Genomic DNA, 23,982 nt, shown 5'->3' with positions numbered 1-23,982 from the left:
CAGGCTGACTGCATCATTTCCTTGGGAAGGGATGCCAAAAGATGTAGGAAAATGGAAGGAGCAGGGGGGAAAGGGGTGTAGGAAACATACCGTATTTTTAAAAACTGGGGGAAATGCTCCATACTATACAGGGATGACATTTCTTTCCGTTTTTAAACTAGGGCTTCATGGAGAGAGATCTGGAAGAGCATGCTTGAAAACATGTGCAGAGTTCACCTCCCTCATTGTAACTTGTCTCCCCACATAATTGTAATCAGAAAGCCAAGCTTAAGAGCAAGGTGTTACTCTCAAGAATGCCTCTGAACTTGAACAGACAAAATACAAGCCCACACTGCTAATAACTTTTAGACTTTAGTTCTTCCAAAGAAATTAACTAGTTGTCCACAAATGTCCAACTGCGCTTGCTGCCTTGTCGTTCTCTACTTTTCTCTGCCATTTTGGTAAATCCGCTTGCAGACAATACGGGAATGTGTGCTAAACTTTGCACTGTATTCCACCATAATTCCAGAAACGGCTTTAAATTGTGTGAAAGCTCAAGTGTGCAGTAATGTGGAAATCAGCAGTCGTGAAAATGGGATAAACTGCTATGCGAATGCAGCTGCAGATGATCTGCCTTATTCCTTTTCAGATTTTAAGCGTCTGAAAGGCGTAACAATAAACAAAAAAGGGCCTGCAAATAGCCTTCGCCTGGAATTCTTTCCCAGCGATCTCCGACGCGTGCGGAGGTTGGCTGCGGTCATCCGAGCCAGGGAAAAGCACGCTCTGCACACGTCCCGGGCCAGCCGCGCGCCCGGCCGAAGTTGCAGCGCTAAGTCGCGCCCTGCAAGAGAAGCCAGAGCGGCCCGGATTGGCTCCCAAGAATTAACGTGGGGCGCAGCTGCAACACTCACCTGAGGGGAAGCCTCAAAACGACTTACTGCTTAGCATTGGGGCAGCGATATAAATAATAAATTGAATGGCGGGATAAACTAGTGCAAGCTCATAATTTCTGTGCGGAGAAGAGCGCACTGCCCAGGTTCCAGCAACAAAGTTCCCCCGCGTTTCTTTCGTGCGCGGCACGTAGGACTTCTTCTCCCCCGAGCTGCTGCTTTGTTTATTTGCATTTCCCTCACAGTTTTGGTTCCTCCGTTTCCGTCCGGCGCTATTCCGCTCTTCTCATGGAGCCTACCTTCGTGCGGGCATTTCAAAAAGAAGACTTTCGGGTCCGCAGCAGCAACAGCCACTTAGCGCGCCTGTCCCGTTAGCTTCTCCCTCCCACAAGAGCAAACGCGGCGGCGGCGAGGTCCTCGGAGCGAGCGAGCGAGCGAGCAGCCAGCCAGCCTGCCTGGCGGGGGTGCCGCTTTTGGCGCCACTCGCCCTCTAGCGGGAGAAAGGCGGCCTCGTCGGCGGCTGGGCGTGACTTGGCTGCTGGCTGGCTCTCGGCTGCCTGCTCAGCGCCTGCCTGGCTGCCGGGGGGAGCGCGAGTCAGTGCGGGGACTGGAGCGAGGAGAGAGTTCCTCGCGAAGACGGCGCGGCGCTCGCGGCTGGGCGGCTGCGGGGCTGGAGCGGCGCAACAGGGAGCGCGCGGGCTGGCGGGAGTTTCCCGGGGGCCGGGAGGGCGCTGCTGACGGGGACGCGACGCTGCTGCTGCTTTTCGGAGCCCCCTCTCAGGCCGGCGGACCCCGCGAGGAAAGGGCCACGGAGGGCGCCCGCGCCAGCCTCCCCAACCCCCCAGGACCGGGGAGGGCCGGAGGGGGGTCTTTCTCGAGACGAAGGAAATATGGGGAAAGTTGAAACTTGCCTCCTGACTTTGGCTGGACTTTTGCTGGCAGCGGCAGCCGAGACGTTCACAGGTAACGCAAACCCCGCGGAGTCCCTTTCAGAATCATAATAATGAACTCTGGGCGACTGCTAGGCTCCTTCAGGAGCTTTGTGTGGAGAAAGGTGAAGCGGGACGGGCTGCCTTGGGGAATGGGGAGGTATTTTTTTCCCCCTTGTCGGGTGTGAGCCTTGGAGCTGCTGAGTGGATTTAAGGAGGAAGGAGAGAGAGAGACGCTTGGAAGGGAGAAGGGGAAGTTCCAGGCGCCGAGGGAGGGATCCCGTTAGTTTGGCTGCCGGGTGCAAAAGTGCAAGACGCGGAGTCTGGCACAACTCGACGAGCTCCCTCCCTCGAAAGGGAGGCGGGAATTCGGAATTCTAAAAAAAACAAACAAAAAACCACCATTACATTTTAAATATATATATATGTGTGTGGAGGGCCGTTGCTTTAAATCCAACCCCCAAACAACTTTCTGCAAGTTGGCTGCTCCCGGCCAGCAGTTGCAAATGTCCGGGCTTCTCTCCCTTCCCAGGCAGGGACGCTCCGTCTAGGCGAGGCGAGGCGGGCGGGCGGGCTGCTGGCCGCTTTCTGAGCCGAGCTCGTGGCGGGGGCGCTGGAGCCCACGGTCTCTCGTGCTGGGTGGCGAGAGAAGTTAGGCAAGAGAAAGCTGCCCAGAATACCTTGCGCGGACCCCTCTCTCCAGTCCGACTAGCCACCCAGTTTGTGTAGTGCAAGTCCTCGCTGGACTACTGTGGGGCGGAGGCGACCTTTGTGCCTTGAGTGCTGTGTGACTGACAGCCCCTTTGGTATGGCGTCCAGGTGTGGCAGGGGGACGCAGGGGTCCCGAGCTTTTAAGAGTAGTTGTTGTGAAGAAGTCTTTTCCAGTGCTGGTCAAGTTGTGTCAAGCTTTGGGCGAAGCAGTGCCCTGTGCTGTGATTCCTTCATTTCTCCCCACTTTGTAGCAGTGAAGTGATAATCAAGGCGTAACTTTTTAATTCTACCTGGCAGGCATTTACTGCCTCAGCATCCTCACTGCTTGGGCTCTCCTCCTCTGGATACCCTCCAGTGTGCGTAACATGCTTTAATGGTACGTGTGAGGCATACAACCCTCTAATTTTGGTCTGTAGTTGGATTATGAAACAGTTAGTTCCACATAGTTGGATGGGATGAGTAACTTGGGCTCATTTTGTTTGTTTTTCATATGAACTCTAGAAACCTATGACAGAAATTGAAGACATCTGGGTTCCATGTTCTTCTACGTGCTTTGATCAGGAGAAGTAGGACTCTGGTTGTTGCCTTGGCTGCAGGGTACTGGGTGTTTCGTCCATTAAGTAGTGCTTGTGTACAGCACCCTTGTGTAACCTACGTTTTGGATTTTAAGAAATCCGCTCTTCATGGCTTCTGTAAACACATTCTGGTTTAAAGGAATGTTCCAGGGACGCTATGTGTATAAAAGCAGCCTGTGTTTTCTCAAAAGTTCCTTTCTACATTTCTAGATAAGTCAGAAGGTTCATTGCGAGAGAGGCGTTCCAGAGGTTTCCCCTGGTATGAAATATAATTCTGAAGAAAAACTCTCCCCCGTCCCTTCTCTGGTTTCAATGAGGCTATTTGTAGCTGAGCTGTGAATCATGAAACTTTACTCGCAGTTAGCTCTCACTTTATTGGGATAAAGCCACACCTCAGCTTAACTGTATAATTTGCAGCACAACTTGTCAAAATATTGGAAGAAATGAGCATTATATGTGGGGCTGCATGCGCAGAAGTGTGTGCTTGCCTTGCTTAGAAACAATACTATCTCAACACCAATTCTGTAATACTTGATTCTTCTATTAGCCTACCAATAGAAGATTGCAAAAAAGAAAAACCAGTTTCCTGTTCCAGTCAATAAGCTTCAGACCAGTTTTCATGTTTAAGTATTGGAAAGTTGTATGCCAAAAAGCCTGTTGTGCCTGTATGGGTAAATATCTATATGTGTAACGGTAGGTACTACAGACAGCACTATTATTTGGAGCATAGAGTATGGGCAACTGCAGAAATTACTGAAAGATGTCAAGAGAACAGATGAGCTTTTCTTCTTATTTTTTAATGCAGTACACCAGAGATGGAGAACCTATAGCCTTCTAGACACTCCTGGGCTACCATCCTAACCATTGTCCATGCTGACTAGGGCTAATGGGATTCCCTATAACACCTGGTGGGCCACAGGTTTCCCTATCCTTGCTATATACTGAATCTGCATGTATCAAAAGTTTTTCAGTGTTACGTTCGGCCAGTCCCCACTGGAGAGTCTTTCTTAGGAAGTAATCATTAGGAAATCAGCAAGAGCAAAAGTTACAGTAAATATTTATATTGCTGTTGGTTTGCTGTTGTTTTCAAGACATTGTTGGGATGAGAAGTTAACTATTAACAAAAAGCATTGAGTTTTTCTGTGACATTCTTACAAGTTTGAAATTGTAAATAAACACCTTAGGTGTACAAATTCCCCAAAGATAATAAACAGTAATGATAGTTTATAGTTGAAAAAGCAATTGTTTCTTGGATTGTATCAAAAATGTTGTGATTCTTGTCTAAGATCATGCCATTTTGTAAAAACTAATGATTGTTCTGAGGCTTGTGTCCTCATCCTAAGCATATACTGTAAAAGTAAATCCCTTTACTGCAGTAGGACTTCAACACTAGTCCCTACACACTTGATTGGCAGCAAGCTCTATTGAACACAGTTCAGCTTACTTCTGAATAAACTTGCATAGGAACGGACTGTAAGTGTGCCTGGGATCTCTACATAGTTAATAGTTAATAGGTTTTGCCTGTATATTTAATTTCAGCACATTTAATCCTTTCAATTGAAATATGGTTGTAGACAACGTTTAAATAATATACAGAATGCTACTTTTTTATCAGCATTGATTTTAAATTTATTTATTTTGTCAGTGCCAGGTAAAACAAACGACTTTTGAAAATGCTTTTGTTCAAATAGAAATAGGATACAAGAGATGTCAGTAACAGCATAATCTTAAATTTTATGTTTTGTATACAGTGAAAAGTCTGTTCATATGAGTTCATATCAACTGCAATGGAAGATCAATAGAGGTGTAATGGAATTTGAAAAATATGCATTTTTATAACCGCCTTATTTTTTTGAATGAGTTACATATTCAAAAAGCCTGCAGAAAGTTGGTGCTTTTTGTTTACAGTATAACATAATATTGTTAACCTGTACAGCTATTTCTTGTATAAAGTGGTGGCAGAAAACTTGTATACCAGCTAATACCTCAAGCCTAAAACCAAGTATTCACAATGGTTAGGATTTCAACCTAATATTTTAACTTTGGAGTTTCATGAAGCCTTGTTGTGTTTGCTGGCACAGCACCTGAACTTTGAATGCCTATATCTGCTGTCAGTAATGTATTTATGGGCTTCTTGTAACATATAGCATTATGTAAAGGAAAGGATGTAATATAAAAAGTATTGGGAAAACTATTAACTTTTACACCCCACCTGTACAACTTCATTTTCTTACAATGTGTATTCATTTGAGAGTGATGGGGGGACGGGGGACAAGAAAGTGACCAAGACTGCAAAGAAATCACTCCTTTATAAAATGCCATATTTTAAATGCTATATTAGAATTCAAAAGTTAGTTCTAGTGCCAGTATTAAATATATTGGGAGCGTCCTTACATAGATGCAGTCAAAGCAAAACTGTGTCTATTAATCAGTTTTTCATTAAAGTACATACATTCTTAACTGGTTCATAATTGGTTAATTCAGTGCAGTGTTGTGTACAAACATTCTGAAGTCTATGTTGCAGTCCTGTTTTTTTAAACACAATAGTGTGAGACAAAGACCTTATTGTGGGTGCAAAATTGCAGACGAGAGAAATAAAGGCTGGTTTGCAAGTCTTATGGTTACTTTCTAGGCATGGGAATATAACTGGAATTTTGCCGTATAAACCCGAACTTTAGTGTGTCATTCTCACTACAGTGCACTGGGGTGTTGAATGTTTTGTTAGAGCTTCATACATGACCACACAAACAGCACGTGCACAGCCCAAACATGGAGCATACGGATTGTGACTTTGCACATTAGACTTCAGGCATGTAGATCTCTATACAAATGTATGTCCACATGCTGCATGGACATCAGGCGCTGCAAGGGAGGGTGGGACTGGTATGCTGAGAGAATTGGGCCAACTAATGTGTCTCCAATCCCCATTCCGCACAGAGAATAACTGCCTGCATAAGAGCTATTCATTCACATATGCCACTTGATTTCTGTGCATTTGGCTAATAATGTACGTTTGATGTCTCACAGCTGGATGTGTAAACTTCAACACATGAAAGTTCTGGTTAGTGGTTGTAGGGGGATGAGCATCACTGTGTGTGTGCTTACCTCTGTTTGTTTTGTGTATCTGGTGAAATTCCTTGAATTTATGTGGGTAGGTCCCAATCCCAAAGATCACTCTGCACATAAAGGCACATGTGTATATGCATGCCCTTCCAATGGATAGTTTGACTGAGCCAGCCACGTATTAGACAGGCGAGATGAGCCTACATTTAGATTCTGCCTACTCCCATCCCTAATGGACGGTGGAGGATGTCAGAACTGATCACACCAGACATCGGATCACCCTGGTTTTAATCCAGCTACAGGAACTGCTCGCACTGCCCCAGGCAGTAGATACCGGGGACCCAGTGCTGGGAACTGCACACGCAGCACTCTTTATGTTTTCTTTATACTGTTTCTTGTCTGTCTCTTTTCTTATATGATGATTTTCGTGCTGAAACCATCTCTGACTTGTCTTGTGTTACTTATTAAAAAATTAAAGTTTTCTGTTCAGTCACTGATTAAAATGGCACTGTTATTATGATAATATAGAGGAGAAAAGTATACCCTACAGCATATTACAAGGATGTAATTACGCTGAAGAAACTCGTATAATGCATCTTTGGTCTCACGTTTAGTTATCAGACTCTTCCAGAAAAATTACAGTGTATATGTATTTTTTTAAAAAAAAGAAAAGAAGTGTTTAATGCAGATGTAATCTGTTGGATTGACAATTGTAGAGGCTGGATTTGCAGTATAGTCATAAAATGCTTTTCTTTTCCTTTAAAAGCAAAAAACCTAAAAATCGCAACCCCTCCACCCCACCAGAGTTATGTAGCAATGGCTGAGGGGAGGAACATTTAGTGTCTGGTTTCTCTGTGTTCTTCAGCTGAGAAAATGTTCCAGTCATTTGTGATGTGTGTGCAGCTGACTTTCCCATTGGGAGTGAAGTGAGGTAAATTAACAAACTAGCCAAACTAGGCTGACCTTCTAGAAAAGCCATCTCTGCAATTCTTTTCAAAAGCTGTTGCATTCAGTGGCAGCCTTGACACAGATCCAGTGTGTTTTGGATTTAACCGATGCAGCAGGACAATTCACTAGTTTCATACTAAGAATTTTCTACAAATACTGTTCTGTAGGTTTTGTAGTTGTTTGGTAATTAGGATACATTGCAACCATTTTAAAAAACACCTATGCCCCAGGATTCAAAGTACCGTACAGATAGTTCCCCCACACCTACGGTAACTTTGAACTTCAATTTCTCAAATAACAGCCCAATGCTGTGCTGCAAACTACTTTATGTAGCAGCTGAGGGATGTGTTCTAAAGTGGTAATGGAGTTTCCTGTTCAAAATATTTAAAAAGTTACAATCCCACATCAGATGTGGTATGCACAAGTTCTTGGGCAAGCATAAAGTTGTCCTCTGAATTCTGACTCTATTTTATTTTAAGTTAATAGCACTTAATGATGACATTATTCGTTTTGGTGAACAAATGAGTGTGCAAAATAAATTCTTCTAGCAATTCAGTTTTCCCAGTGTGTTCAATTTTATTCATTGTTAGTTTGGAGAACCTGTTCTGGCAAAGTTTACTAGGTAAACAAGCAAATAAACATATAAACACCACCACATTTTAATTCTTGGTGGTGTGTGTTACCTATACATTTTGTTTTCAGCTCTCTCACTTGGGCTTTTGTTAGTGTTCTGGTTTTTATTTTAAAGGCATGAAGTCATTCAGCTACCGAGTTTTGTTTGCTGTGATCTACTGCTGATCACTAGGTGTAGCTGCATCTCTAAATCCACGTTCATAAGCCATGATTGTATGCTGAACTTGGCACATTCTGAGTTTGAGGCACAAAGAAGTACGGTATTTAAGGCATTTGGAGTGATTTGAAAGTTTGATCTAACGTAAGTTAGGTACCTTTTTGAAGGAAAGTAAACTGAAAGAGTTTGCTTGCTGTTTATATTTTTAGTCATTTACTTTGCTAGTGGCTTTAACAGGGAAATGAACTTACAGAAACAATTGTACACATTTGCTGAAGAAGTACTGTAAAATTACACTGTGTGCATGTTTTAGTATGTTTGTTCAAACAAACATGAAACTATAATATTGAATATAACTTTGGCAAAATGTACTTTGCTTAAAATCACTCTCTATGAGGGTAAAGCTACTGAAATTTGGATTACAGTTGTCTTGGGATCATCTGTGGGTGAAATATTAAGTCTAGTACTCTCATGAACTAGATGTGCTTCGACTCACATTTCTTCAGCACAATGAGAAGTTTCATTTTCCAAGGAAAAAAAGAATTAAAGAATTCCTCTGGGTACAAACAGTTCTTTGGTACACCTAAAATACATTTTTAGAACTTAGCTGCAATAGTGTTTACTTTTAAATTTGCTAGGAATTGAATTTTTTGGTTGTTGCACTGTGTTCTGAAACTTGTAGATTTTGTATGTGTCGGAGAATGTAGCAGCAATTTGGGACTAAGGGAGTATTCGGAATGTGGTGAAAGGAAAGAGTAGCTAGCCAAAAGGGATTGAACAAAAAACTAGCCAAAGTCATTACAACCACAATAACATTTTGCCAATTAAGCGATGATGTTGTAGACTGAGTCCTGTCCAGTGGTGTTAACAAGGAATTCCAAAGAGTGATGGTGAGTGGGATTTTAAGGGCTTGTAGGAATTGCCATTTTATAGGGATGGAATTGAGATGATCTTAGTAACCTATGTGTTGTGTGTAGAATAGAAACAACGTCTTATTTGTTTTCAATAAATTAGAAAGGGAGCAAGAAATGCTTCTTAATGCAGTATATTCATAGATGATCAAGGTGTGTCTTTAATCTGAAAAAGGATTAAATACAGTTATGGAGGATAGGCCGAATGAGCTGCTAGCCATGATGGAAATGCAACCTGTTGTCTGACAACATACCCTTCCATACTAGGTGCTAAGTAAAGCAGGGGATGGATGTAAGAGTTTTCACAACTGTATTTAGCTAGCTACCCAGAATAGTTATCTAGATAGCAATTGACCTGACACAGAGTTTCTATGTTTTTCCCCCCTGAACATCTTTATGTGGTTCTAGTTGAACAAAGTAGTTAAGGTGGGCCTTAGCACTGCTGAGGTGGTAATGTGACTTTTTGAGGCTTGCGGCTGTAGCCTTGTGTGCACTCTGCTAAGATTCAGACATATGACTGAATACAGAAATAATATAAAAAGAGCTCATATAATTGAGAATGTGGTGTTCTGTTTTTACATGAACAACTATGCCTAGCATATCAGCAAATCGTAACACCAATATGCCATACCCACCCTTCTCACCTGCCTGGTTTCTTCTTCCACTACTCAGAAACAAAGGGTCACACCGCTGGATGTCTGAGGTGGGAGGAGCTTGCTCTGCTAATGAAATCATTTAAAAGTGGATATACATCCTAGATCTGGTATTTCCAATAGCCTATCCCTCCAATGACATCCATATAAACTCTCTTCAGTGCCCATAAAGGCTGTAGAATTCCCCCGTCCCACTATTCCCATTGCTCTTTGCTGAGAGTTGTGTTACACCTCCTCCAAGATGTAAGGAAATCCCCCATTTGCAGCATTTTTGGGGTAGTGTCATAATTCTTTTTGAAAATTCCAGATGTGCCCATGAGCTGGGAAAAAATGGTGATCCCAACACTAGACACTGTAGTTAACTGTGGTAACGACTGGAAGAAAATACTGGAGCTGGTGAAAGCAGCCATAGGTTGGTATTGAGTTCACTTGCAACTGTAAACTATGGTTTAACAAACTTACTACATACATAACAAACATAATTTTATTTGTATGCCCCCTTCCCACAGTTGAAACCATGCTCAAGGCTGCTTACAACATGAAAAAAAAATACATAACTACAACATAACAAGTAGCTGTAGCTGGAGTCAGTCTGGGCTCTGCCTTTCCAGGCCTTACAGAACTCTGGCCACTCCACTCCTTGCTTATAGTCTGGTAATCTTGCATGGTTTTTTATTTTTATTTTAAACTAAATTTATATACCACTTGATTGTAAATAGAACCTCTAAGTTGTTTACAGAAAGTCTGATTTGGCAGAAATCTATAACACATTGTAGATTCTTGTATATACATTGAGTGTCATTTAAAATGCTCAGCCCAAACTGTTGTGCACTGCTGTAATGTGACTGGGATTAAATGTAATTTACTATGACAATGCATGCACACTTCTAATAAAGCTGTTAAATACTCATTCCCTGCTTGTTGTCAGGTTCTGTATAGCTCCACAGGAGGCTTTTATTTCCTTAATGGTTTAACTTATGAGTTTTGCTCTACTGTATCCCCAGTCTGCATGTATTGTCATATTTTTACCATTTGCTGCCTTGTTAATGAGTTGTTATATGGTCAGGGCCCCTGTTTTCTTCAGTTTTGCACCACTGTGCAGAAGGAACAGGTAGGAGACAAGAGAAACCTGCTCTGCATCTGATGGCATCTGCCATTTTAGTAGATACTGTTAAAAGAAAAATAAAAGCATTGTGATGATAATAATTTATTAACAACTCTTAAAAGGCTTTTCTAGTGGCCCTTGTAGCCTTAGTCTGTCTCCCATCATACCTGTCATATCCTGGACAATGTAGAAGCAGTGCTGAGGTAGATTTAATAGGATGAGCTGCTTTTAGAGTATGCTCTGTGCATATATAGAGGGAAAGAGCATGTATTAATAACAGCTAACTTGTTTCCAAAACTGACACTACAATCTGAATTTTTAAGAAATAGACTGTTAGAAATCTTACTGAGAATGCTGGTTTACAGGTGGGCAAGAATTGAATGGTTGTGTTTGCACATAACACTGTGTCATGATTTGTTTTAACAGTGGTTTGCTCAACAAATCATGAGTCACTGCGTAGATGAGCAAACAAACCATGGCCTGTTTCTACAAAGCTTGACTTGTTTTCCAGCTGCTCTTGCTTTGTGCGTTTGTAGCCTTAGTGTTACGTGCAAATCAGATCACTGACAACTGCTAAATTGAGGTGAAATTTAAACAAAAAACCATCAGTCCCCCTTTTCTAAACCTGCTCCAGTATGGTGGCAATCAGCTGGCTATTTTGGGAGCTAACTTCAAATGGTGACAATTGCTCTTGGTTCTTTCTCCCCCTGTTACATCCTTCTGATGCAGCTGGGGTCAAAATGACTCCAAAAACCGAATTAGTTATGTATTGTTCAACATGATCTCTGCAAATAGCAATGATAGGAAAAAGAAGCTTTGTTGGGTCATGAAGAAGATTCTGACTGGATTAAAAACTGATATTTGTGAAGGGATTTTGGAAGCCTGTGCGATATTATTGACCATTGAATCTGTTTGCAGTGATTTTAAGAAAAGTGAGAGAATTTGTCTATTATGAAACTAGTGGGGGAGAGTCATTTTCTCAAGAATATGTTCTGTCTGTTTGTAAAGGTTTTCCTTGTTTTATAATTGTGTGGTGTAATGGTTAGAGTGTTGGAGTCTGACCTGGGAGACCATGGTTTGGATCCCCACACAGTCATAAAGCTTACTGGGTGACCTTGGGCAATCACCATCTCTTGGCCTAACCTAACTCACAGGGTTGCTGTGTGGATTAATTGTGGAAGAGGAGAACCACATAAACCACCTTGAGCTCCATGGAAGATAAAGATGGTCTATAAATGTACAGTGGTACCTCTGGTTACAAACGCTTCGGGTTACGAACTCTGCTAACCCGGAAGTAGCTGCTCCTGGTTGCAAACTTTGCCCTGAGATGCGAATGGAAATTGTGTGCAGAGGGAGGCCCCATTAGCGAAAGCACGTCTCAGGATAAGAACAGTTTCAGCTTAAGAATGGACCTACGGAACGAATTAAGTTCGTAACCAGAGGTACCACTGTAATAAAATAAAGATTTTTTTTAAAAATAATAATGATATATGATATTGTATAACGCACCCTGGGACCTTATGGTGAAAGGTGGTTAAGAAATAAACAAGAAATTGAAATAACATGTTCTGGTCTAAGCATTAATGGACATCAAGGGTACGTTTGTTTGTTTTAAAGCAGCTTTTTGCAGGGTCACTTTGATCCTTGGGTCCTGATGTGCACAGATTTTCAATTTTCAATTTTTTGTATGATCAGATAGGGCAGAAATTGATCCCAAAAGTTGTAAGGATATACCATACTTTTCGTGCATAAGACGAGGATTTTCTACGTTAAAGTAGTGTTGGAAAATTGGGCTCGTCTTATACATGGATAGTGCATTGTGGGGACGGGGGATTGGTTACTGCTGGGAGCTGTAGATTGCTGGCAGCGGATGATTGTTGGCTGCAGCAAGGGCTTTTTTTATTGGCTGTTGCATCGGCAATTGGGCGAGTGATAGGTGGCTGCTGGCGGCGCACGGTCAGACGTTTGGTGGCTTTTGCGTTGTGTGCGATAGGAAGTGTTGTTCAGGCGGGTGAGTGATTTTTGGCAATCCCCCTCCCCCTCAAAAAAAGCTCAAGAACTCTGGGCAATATCCACCCATTTTCTTATTTTTGAATCCCCAAAAATAGTCTTATACACGGAAAAATACGGTAACTGATATGCCATGAAGCGCCATATGAAAATTATAACTTTATCATAGTTGTAGAATACTTAACCTACAGAGTTATAGAAAACATGGTGCTGTAGAAGTTTTATTAATTTGGGATATATTTGACCCCAGTGTTTAACCAGGGGTTAAAGCAGAATAATCTTGAAGTGGCGACATCCTTACTCCATTTAATTTCCATGCCCTGCAGAATGTCCTAGAAGGCAATATATTCCAGGATTACTTAAACAAGGTCCATGCAGTAGTAATGTTTAAAGTGCTAACCTGAGCCCGGAAAACCTTAGGTGCATCAAATGGGTAGAATTTGGAGCTTTAAAGCAGCATAGGTTTCTTTGTTTAGCTAAACATGTTTCTTTGCTTAAAGCAAGCTTTCCCTCCTAAAATGAAAAATGTTTTGGTGTCACAAAGGACTGTTTTTTAAAAAAAAATAAAAGGCATGGAACTCCATGTGGGCAGTGCACTCACTGGCCCCATTCTGGCTACAATCCTGTAAATATGAACAGGTATCACCTAACACTTTTCAGATTATTTTTGATTGGCCTAGAATGGATGTGGTCACAGTGTGAATTTGACAGCAACAGCAGGCAGCAGACAAGGGAGGATACGAATAGCTGTTATGCAAGACCACAATATATATTTTTCAGCTGAAAGATTGCTACCCATAATATTATCTTGATATTGTATCTGTAAGGGAAATAAATTTACCTAGATTACGTTTTGCTTTGCTCAGTGATAAACAACAGTGTGTTTATATTAAGATGAGCCCAAGATGCAGATGGAAATAATTTAAGAGCAGAGTTTTAAGCATTAGAAACCCGTTCAGCCAGTGTTAGAAACTGAGATATGAAAGCTAGGAGCTAAATGGCACCTTAAACCTAGGTTATGGGCGCAACAACGGAATGTCTAGGTACACTTTTTAAATAACAAGAATACAAAGCCGAAAATGAATGAACTGCAACTAAAATATTATGTTCAGTACCTTGCCCAAATGTGGATGTGGCACTGGCGAGAATACTTGAAGAGGCTATACTCTGTCTCAAGAGATTGAACTAAAGGATGCTCTACATCCCAGTAAGCTCCCAGGACAGTTTGTTGCAGATACATATTCTGGGTCTTAATGCGATTTATAACATTTTAATAACACCAGGCTCTGGCTGGCAGGCTGTGGAGTGCGCATTTGAAGAAGTGCTGAGGGGTGGTCGGTGGAGGAGCGCTGAAGAGTGTGTGTGTAGAGGTGCTGTGCCCTTGCTGCTTGGAATCAAGAAGCCAGCAGCAGCGTGTCAGAAGGTGAAGCACCGGGCGATTTTCTGACACAGACAGGCTCCTCACCGGCTCAGCCTCCTTGTCGCTCAAAGCAGCTGCGTCGCAACACACCAGAGAGAGCAGCGGAGAGGAGAATGCAAGCCGTGCATCCGGCTCCAGGCAGCAGTGGGCTGGGTGCACCATGAACGGGTCACAGAAGGATCAGGATCCGAGTGCAGAGGAAGCAGCTGGCAAAGAGGAGGGAGGAACTGGTGGGCCTGCTGCTGTTTAAACACGGCAAACCATGCCGCCTGCCCACCAGATTGTCTGGCGGGGTGGCATGACACGGGCCCAGGACTCCCTTGATGCAGGGGGCAATAACACGCCCCCTGCAAGCGTGACAGAAGATGAGTGGTGGCAGAGCAAGGCCAGGCCGGGCAGAAGATGGGTGGTGGCAGAGCAAGGTCTGGAGCTGGCTGCCTCAGCGGCAGCGCCTCACTCACTCACCCCAAACACGAGCAGTGCACAGCTGTTCCCGGATGCCAAATCTTGGTCCCAGACTCCCACTGATGGGCAGGCGCCCTGGTGGGGGCACCACTAAGCCTAATGGATAAGACAGCCCTGAACAACACCTTCAGATTGCAGCTAGTGGAAAATCTAAAACTCTGCTGGAAACTGAATGCCTGTCATTAATAATTGTTAAAGTAGCATATAACACAGTTTATCATATTTAACAACATTTTGATTTAATTCAATGCCGTTAGACTACGTGTTGGTATTTTACCTTAGCATTTAAAAAAATAAATAAGGCATATTACAATTTTATTTGAAAGTTATGTTAGCACAATATGTATGTTGGACATTGCTTTTTATTAGATGGCCATGAGAGCTGCCAGTTTCTATACAGTAAGCCTTAGGTTTTCTCATCATTTTATGGAAAATCATGTAACGCCAGAATGGTGTGTCAGGCTCTTCTGTATAATAAATGATATTCATATACATTACATGCAGCAATATGTAATAGCTTTCAATCTTTCACTTCATAAGAAGTCATTCTTAATCCCCATGTTAGCTAGAGTTTCTCTGGAATTGTTTCTTTGGAGTGCTAATGGGTTGGTTAATTTGTGAGCTACATTACTAATTGTATTAAGAGTCTAAACCTTATTAAGTCTTTGTGGTGAATTAAACTTCAGGGCTTTGGAAAACTGCATGGGGACTGGAGAAACGATGATGGGGGAGTGTTTTTGTGCTCTAATGCAGCAGCTAAAAGGGAGACTGCTAAAAGGACACTTCAGCAAGGGGCTAGTTTTTAACTTTAGAAGCACAGTGTTCTGCTCTTACCAAAGTGAGTACATTCTGTACATCTTGCTAACTTGCTGTAAATCCTTTGTGGGTAGAGGTAATTTTAAAGTATACGGAATAGGGGGAAAGGGTATTTAAGTGAATCTAACATCTTAAAAGTACTTCTCCATAATGAAGAGTTACAGTGGCACCTTTTTACTCAGCAGTTCCTGATCTTTGTGTATTCATAGCAATTTGCGGCTGCCACCTTCAAAGTAAAAATCGAGTTTTAACTGTTGTCTTTCCTGCAGAGCTGCCACAGCCCTAAGCAGCAATCTGAATTATTTTCTTAACTTGAGCACTAGTCACAGATCTATTCACCTAACAGCCGTACCCCGCAACAGAGAGAATGGTTGCTTTTTGCAGATGTTTTTCTGATGAACCGAATTTTGAAATGGCTTAAATACTTAGAGCTTGCTCCATCAGTACTGGTCCATCAGTGATCTCCAGTTTGATGTAGGCATATGTGGCCAAAAAGATGAGTTCATGGTGAATCCCTTCACAGGACATGGAGCGAGTTCATAAACTTTCTGAGCCATCATTCCAACTCTTATAGTAGAGGCAGTGCCGGATTTACGTATAAGCTAAACAAGCTATAGCTTAGAGTCCCACTCTCTTGGGGCCCCCAAAAAAATTTAAAGGAAAAGAAACGCTGTACATTTCCAAAATTTTAAGTTAGAGCTTAATCACTGGTCAACAACAAATTTGTTGTTTGCGTATTTTCAGATGATGCGCTGAATCCAAAAATCACATTGGTTTTGCTCAATCAGGTCAAGTTTTTGAGCTATGGCCACATGTCGTTTTTTACGTTTTTGTTCACATGTATGCTTGTGTGGAGCATTTTAGAAGACGTTGGTGGGAGTAAAATGCCATGTCGAATAATTGTTTTGATTGGAAATGATTATTTTAATGACAAGAAGTATTCAGGTCCGATAGTTCTGGGTGATTATGTCGAAAAGGGATCAGTTTGAAGTCATAAAACCTCGAAATCTTCCATAAATTGGTGCGGCAAAGCATAAAGTTGGGGGATCAAAACTAAGTTAATGGGGCAGCCACCCCACGAAGTGTATAGGAAACTCCATGCCGAACTGTTGGCATCCAGATTGAAGGAAAAAAACCTCCTCTCTGACAGTGCTCGCATCAGCTTCTTCCGCAACAGGTATCAAAGAGTACCTCCGTTTTTTCTCGGAAGAGAAAAACTTGGTGTATTGTGCAGATATTGCGCAGCTTCTGCTCAAGCTTGGAGTGCAACTGGAAGTGTGGAACTGGAAGCGTGGAAGGCATTTGTTCTGGTAGTGAAGAACTTTCTTGGCAACAATAAGGCCAGAAACTACGCAGAAGTTGTCAACAACATGCTGACTGCCTTCGGAAACCTGGGCTGCAACATGAGCGTCAAGATGCACTACCTATTTTCATATATGGACCGGTTTCCTGAGAACCTGGGTTCAATGAGTGATGAGCAGGGGGAGAGATTCCATCAGGACATGAAAGAGATGGAGACCAGGTATCAGGGTCACTGGGACGCAGTCATGATGGCTGACTACTGTTGGACTCTGAAGAGAGACCTCCCTGCCACTGAGCATTCCAGGAGTTCCAAGAAACAGAAGTTCAAGCCCTGAAGTTTGAAAAATGGTGAAGCAACATGCAATTTACTTGTACTTACCTTTATCAATGCCCACCATTCAATTTACAGTAATCGATATTTCTATCAGGTAATCAATATATGTTGTTGGAAAAACTTTTTTTTTCTCTTAAAAACATATTTAGGATGATATGTGTTGACAAAAATCAGCTGATAATGCCACAAAAATGTAATCGATTTTGTCACAAGATCTGATTTTTTTCGAATCAATATAGCACATAAACCTGACCTGATGGAGAGAAACGGATGCTATTTCCTGATTCAGCAGTGCAAAAATACCCTAAATCAGTTGTAGAAATCTTGACAACATTCAAAAAGTAAACAATTGTTGCCCAGTGTTATTTCACTATCAATATACTTCTTCTTAATTGTATTTCAGTTCAACAATTACTTTGATAAAATACATATTTTGTTATGTGCAAATGGCTTTAGATACCTGTTAGGTCCACAAATTACCATATAGCATATATTCAACACAAAAAACAGCAACAATTTGTTGTTGACAAAGGACAGCTGGACATATAAAGGGCCCCATTACCTTCAGTAGCTTAGGGCCTCATCAAACCTAAATCAGGCCCTGGATAGAGGAGTGGGATTGCACCCCTACAATCCAACGTAGTGATACAGTGGTACCTCGGATTACATACGCTTCAGGTTACAGACTCCACTAACCCAGAAATATTACCTCAGGTAAAGAAGTTTGCTTCAGGATGAGAACAGAAATTGTGAAGCGGCGACGCAGTGGCAGCAGGAGGCCCCATTAGCTAAAGTGGTGCTTCAGGTTAAGAACTGTTTCAGGTTAAGAAGGGACCTCCAGAACAAATTAAGTACTTAACCCGAGGTACCACTGTAGTCTAATTATTGTTGGCATCCATCTGTTTCAGGAGACAATGGGAGAGTTGGGGAGTTACAGTTCCTGCTGTCTGTAGAGACCAATACAAACTGGAAATATTTTCCCTACAGAATGTTATTAGTATTTTTAAAAAATTATTTAGATTAGAAATTTACAAATTTACATACAATCATCAAGCAACCAAAACAAAAAGAGAATTCCATAAATTCCCATGGACTTCCCTCCTCCCCATTGTGGGTCCTTATGTTAACTTTTTCTTTTTCTCCTGCATCTTCTCTGTTAATCCAATTCTATTAGATCTCCATTACAAAATGTTATTAGTATTGATGCTGTTTAGGGTTGAAACAAAATTATTCCGCTAAAACGGATATGGTGTTGTGAAGTTTTGAGGCATCTTGTGTAGAAACCAGTTTTTAAAATCACTTCACTAGACAGTAGTAGTAGTTGACATAATTGCCACTTAACAAAGTTACTAGCATTGATAGGCAAACTTATTTTCTGTGTTATTCAGTTCTCAAGAGACACTCATTAGGGAATGCTGTTTGACCACAGTTCCCTAACAGCTTTGATATTTTAGATGCTTACAATGGCAAAACACTGATTGATTGATGTATCTGTTGCACCCACAATTACTACACAACATGGGAAAAAGCTTAAAAGGCTGCTTATCACTGTTGGGTGGTTCTGAGTGGGTTCAACTTGACAGCTTCCAAATGGCGGTGCGGTACAAAGCCACTCTCATCTCTAGTCAGACTATCCTGTAGTGGAGCACCAGGACATGTGGGTTATACCTGCCATGAGGTAGTCCAACTCTTGACTTATGGAATCTGAGATATTCCTGAATGCTGTGGGGAATTTTCTGATCAATAGAGTTGGCAATACTGTTGTCTCACTTTGGAATGGCAAGATGTGGTGCACCATCAACATGATTGCTTCTGAGTCCCCTTTCTAGTACTGTAGAGCTTGGGCTGCTAAGAGCAACCATTACTTAAGGCAACAAAACACATGTTAGAGCACATAATCATGCCTACTGCATGGCACTGAGCGTGGGAAAGAAGTACGGTAATTCTTCTTTGCTATTATGCTTGCATCCTCAAGCAGCCATTGAGCAGAGCTGTTCCAAGTTGTTTCCTAACACCTGTTCCAGTGATGGGGATGCCTGAATTTTCCAAGGCCTGCTGTGATACGTTTTCCAGGCATGTTGTAGGTGAAATCTCTATTTTTTGTGCTGACTTGAATATCATGTTTGTGACAGACATGAGTATGCCATTTAATACACCATATGGGCTGATTTTGTATGATCAATATCAGTTGTTGAGGCCTGAGGACATGGACAGGTTCCTTGCAACTATTTGACTGACCACTTGTTCTTTTTCTACTGTTGCCCATTGTGGCCAGTTCATACTAGCCAAGTGGGGGAGTTGGCTGTGAGGTCCAGAGTGTGTTGCTGTGACATTATGCAAAAGAGTGGTGCCTGCTCCCCTTAAAAAGGACCCACTTTTTGAGAAAGCTGCTTGAAAGAGTAGTTGTTGCCCAGATGCTTTCGAAGGAAAAAGATTATTTAGGCCAGTTTCAGTCTTGGTTCAGCCCTGGGTATGGAACAAAATTGGCCTGGGTTGCCTTGGTGGATACACTTTGTCAGGAGGACTACTCTGCTATTCCTGCCTGAACGCAGAGCAGATTTTGATACTATCAACCATGGTATCTTAATAATAACAATTTATTATTTAAATTGGTTTCCCCAACCACTCTGGGCTGCTCTGGGTGGTTTCCAACAAAGATTAAAAATACATCAAAATGTCACACATTAAAAACTTTCCTGGACTCACTTTGTAAATTGGGAATGGGAAGCACTGTTTTGCTCTGGTTCCACTTCTATTTGGAAAACTGAGTGGGTAGCATTAGGTGATGGTCTTTCAGCCCCTTGGAAGTTATGCTTTAGGTTCCTATAAGGTACCATCTTGCCCCAATACTATTTATATGAAGCCTTTAGGAGTGGTCATGAGGGGGAAAGCGCTATGTATACGCTCCAATTTACTCTGCATCTGGTGTGTCCTCATTGCTGGTTTGGGAATCAGCACACAGACATTGCTCTTAGATTGAGTGTTTGAATTAGGATCCTGTATCTATCCTGTTGTATCTTATGAAATACTGTGTATTGATGTTTGTCTCTCCCCCCCCCCCTTTGATATGAATTGAGAAAAAGAGCAACCTAGCTGTGTTTTAAGCTAGTAATGTGTATATAGCCTTGGAGACTTAGCAGATAAGAGCCTGTTTCTTTGTCAAGCATTTATCATTACTTTCCTCCAATCCAGGAAAAAAAATGCCTGCTACCCTTTTGCATTTCGGCCTGTACGTAGAAGCAGAAGCAGAGCCAGTAAAAAGAAAGAACCTCCAGTTACTCATAGTTCAACTGGTAGAGCATGAGACTCTTAATTTCAGGATTGTAGGCTTGAACCCCACGTTGGGCAAAAGATTCCTGCGTTATAGGCAGTTGGACTAGATCAGGATTCCTCAACCTCAGCCCTCCAGATGTTTTTGGCGTACAACTCCCATGATCCCTAGCAGCAGGACCAGTGGTCAGGGATGATGGGAATTGTAGTCTCAAACATCTGGAGGGCTGAGGTTGAGGAAGCCTAGATGACCCTCATTATACCTGCCAACTCTACAATTTCACAATTCTGTGATCACAGCTGAAGCTACTGAATTCTTCACAAAGTTTAATTGGACAATGTCTTATGAACACAAACGTTTCAGGGAATTTAAATAACTCAACAAGTTAAAAGTTCTGCATTAATATACCATACGGTGGTCCATCAAAAGTAGGTAATCTTATCTTCTCAGTTTTGCTTTTAAAGACTGCAAATGTATGTTGGAAGGCCCCCAGAGGAAATTGTTTCAAAGCGCATTGATAGTGCTCCCTCAATGGATCAGTTCAATGCATTTTTTAAAATAGTGATTGGACATTGAAGAGCAATGTATAGTGGAACCTTGGTTCTCGAAAGCCTTGGTTTTCTAACATTTCAGAAGGTGAATGGACTTCCGGAACGGATTACATTCAAGAACCAAGGTACCACTGCACTAGGCATTAGATCATATTCTACAATGTGTCCTGGAAAAGTGACTTTTCCCTGTTTTCTTGAACAAACATGTTAATCATTATTTATTGCTAAGACAAACTTGATTTATTAATTTTTTATTAAAGATATCTTAATGAAGATGGTGATAGTTGAGTGGTGCTTATGTGCTTTTCCACTGTCTGCATTCAGATAATTTTTTGGCATTGTTTTGATTCTGTGATTGGTTAAAAACTGCTATTCTAACATTGTCACACTGGACAACTTTCTCATTTGGAGGGAACAGTCTAACCTCTTTGTGGAGTATACGAAATGCCATTTCATTTTGTAAGTGGTCATTTGCAAGAGTGCATTATGTGCATGTGCATGTATACACATGTTTGTACACACATGCCCTGGTGCCAAGGCTACATACCTCTCCTTACATTCTGGTAGTGCAATATGTTTCCATTATTTTTTTAAAAAAATGTTCCTGTTTCTGTATATAAATTCACCAGGTGAGCTGAGCTATACCTGGCATGGTTGTAAGTATTTGGAAAAGCTTTACCTAATTGCCTAACATTGTGTGCGTCAGACTCTAACCGTTACGGAACAGGGACAGTAAAAATAGTAGCAATCTTATACCTCATGTCGTTGATAGAAATTGGCCAGTTAGCACTGGTGTATCAGTTGTCTGTACAATTGAGTTCCTGATTGCAGAAGGGAGAGGAGGAAAAGTGTTCTATTTCTTATTGGAAGACTCTTTAAAGACTGCCAGTTTAGTTCTATATGCAGATCTTCCCAAAATAACTTTTAAACTATAAAGTTACTTTATGTCATCCACAGTTAGCAACTAAGGTAAAGTGGGGGCAGAGGGACCAATGATGAAATGACTCTGCTTAGAATTGGCTTTGTTTTCTCTTTCCTACTTCACTTTCATAAGGAAGTATTTTTCTGTTCCATGTTGAATATTTTGATCTTTTTTATAATAAGGTGGAAGAAGAGAAAGTCAGGGTTGAAGTCAAGATTGATTTTCCCCAGTGGCCTGTAAAGATGTGTTTTCTGCACAAAAGCAATGAGTGCAATTTAAACATTACTGTTCTGGAGAGCAGGCACTTAGGTTGTTATTCTTGCACATCTTTCCATAACAAAATATAAAACTAGTACAATCACTGGGCCCAGAGATAGAACATTTGAGTTATCCTTACAGTTACCCTATGCTCTGTTACTTTGTTCACTAAGTACTCCCTTCCCAATTATCTAAGGAAAAAAACGATAAAGGTAGCATAATAAACACCTGCATTCTAGCTGAGCTAGTGCTGTAAATATTTCTCACTTCCTATCCGTATTGGAAGTGAAACTATTGCAGATTATTACACTGTGGAACGGAAAAAAATGTTCCAGAAAGTGTGTACATCTAAAACACTGTAAAACCAATAAGCTTTTCCAGGTAACAGCATTTTGGTCAACTTTCATGGCTACAATGAGGCGTTCTAAGGATGGGGAGCATAGCTCTGCAGTTTATTCCAAGAAGATGAAGCTTCTGTCAAACCTAAAAATTGCTTCAGTGCATGGTTCTCATTCAAACACTCCTAGCTTCTAAGAGAAAGCACTTAGTGATGTGAATACTTATGGGTAGCTATAAAAGCTCTGTCCTGTTTGGATCTGGTAAATTGCAAGAAAAGAAACACAAAACCAAAAGCTCTGTTTAGGGCTTTCACTTGCAGTTAATAAAACATGAATACCTTAAATAGGTATCCCTGGTACTTTAATAAATTTGCTATCTTGCTAATTGTCCATATTGCCTTTCTTTCCATATTGCAGTCATAGGGTGGTGATTGTTTTGTAAAATAATTACAATAATTCTAGAGATGTATGGTACTGAGTAAGTGAAAGGAGAACTTTTGGTGCAGCTGACAAGTGTATAAAATTGACTACTTAGTGACTAATTACCAGTACAGTGATTTTGTTGCTGTCTTTTTTTTTACCCCCTAATTGGCTGCATATTAATAAATTCTATTCATTTCTGGGGTGCAGCAAAGTTTAATCATTTCATAGACAAGCATAATAAAAATATCTAAAGAATTTACATAATAAACAATTATTGCTTCCAGGGGTTTTGTTCTTAAGATAATAAAATGTTAAAAAGCAAGCCACTTGAGTAGAAAGTAATTGCACTGACAAGCACCACACAGCCAGCATTCACAATAAAGTAAGCCTTCCTTCAATGTCAACCTGATTTGCAACGCACATAAATGCTTCCTCGCATTATGGAAATGTGCTTTTTCTATCAACAGAAAAGAATAAAACTCCAGGCATCTAATTAATCTTGTCTGACATTTGATTTCATACCCAGGTTAAAGGCAAGAGGCAGGTGGGTCTATTTTTTCCCCTCCGTGTGTATGACCACAGGCAAATCTCTCCATTAATGTCAAACTGCATCTGTGTGTCTTGGTGTTGTTGCCACATGTCAGTCATTAATGCATTAGTGTTACTTGTATTCAATTCATATGCATCGGTTTTCCTGTCCAGAGGGCTCAGTAGAGAGGGGAGTGCAAGCAAGCCGCAGTTATACATCACAAGCATTTCACCTTGACCCTTTCCCGTAAAATAAGAGATGCTTTCTCCTGAATAAAATGAGGGATTAGAAGTGTTAATTTTCAAGAAAGGAGACTTCTCCAGTGAGCTTCACACCAGGTTCAGAAGTTGTGTTTTTGAAGAGTTCTGGATTGCAAAGATGTTGTATCAGCAAGAGGTAGCTCTAGGTGGAGCCTTTTTTATATATCTAGCTACTAGTGCTCTTTGACCGCCACCTCTTCTTGAAGTGCTCACTCTGCTTACTTTTTTGAGTGCTCAGTCATATACTTTGCTGCTTGATTTAGTTGGATGATGGTGCTTTCCCACAGAGAACTATGCCAAAAGCGGCTCACAATAACGTATCAAAATACATAGCCGTTGAAAAAACCCAATTTGTTACAAAACATACTGTTAAATTAAAATCGGACACAATTCTATAAACCTAGAATAAACAGTAATGCAGTGAAGGTGCAATCTAGACTGAATACCAGTATGAACAAAATCAAAATGAACAGGTAAAATGCTGGTAATGTTGGTACAGTGACTTGCCTGGTTTTATGGGATCAGTCTC

At 41.3% G+C, this 23,982-nt stretch overlaps 1 protein-coding gene across 4 annotated transcripts in view; it reads left to right on the top strand.

The window, feature by feature from the left end:
- The first annotated feature begins 1,464 nt into the window (after window positions 1-1,464).
- PTPRM (protein tyrosine phosphatase receptor type M) overlaps window positions 1,465-23,982 on the top strand; it is a 407,502-nt gene continuing 384,984 nt past the window's right edge. For 2 of the 4 annotated variants that reach the window (XM_081205536.1, XM_081205535.1), the window contains exon 1: window positions 1,467-1,832. In XM_081205536.1, coding sequence (XP_081061662.1) covers window positions 1,760-1,832 — 73 coding nt within the window. In that variant the 5' untranslated portion in view covers window positions 1,467-1,759. Of the gene's footprint in view, window positions 1,833-23,982 lie in introns of all 4 variants that reach the window. The other 2 variants (XM_081205534.1, XM_081205537.1) reach the window with 2 other exon arrangements.

Source organism: Podarcis bocagei (genome assembly GCF_964188305.1).
Source record: "Podarcis bocagei genome assembly, chromosome: 8".
Classification (NCBI taxonomy): domain Eukaryota; kingdom Metazoa; phylum Chordata; class Lepidosauria; order Squamata; family Lacertidae; genus Podarcis; species Podarcis bocagei.
Note: the sequence above shows the minus strand (reverse complement) of the source record. Positions and strands in the feature narration are given on the sequence as shown.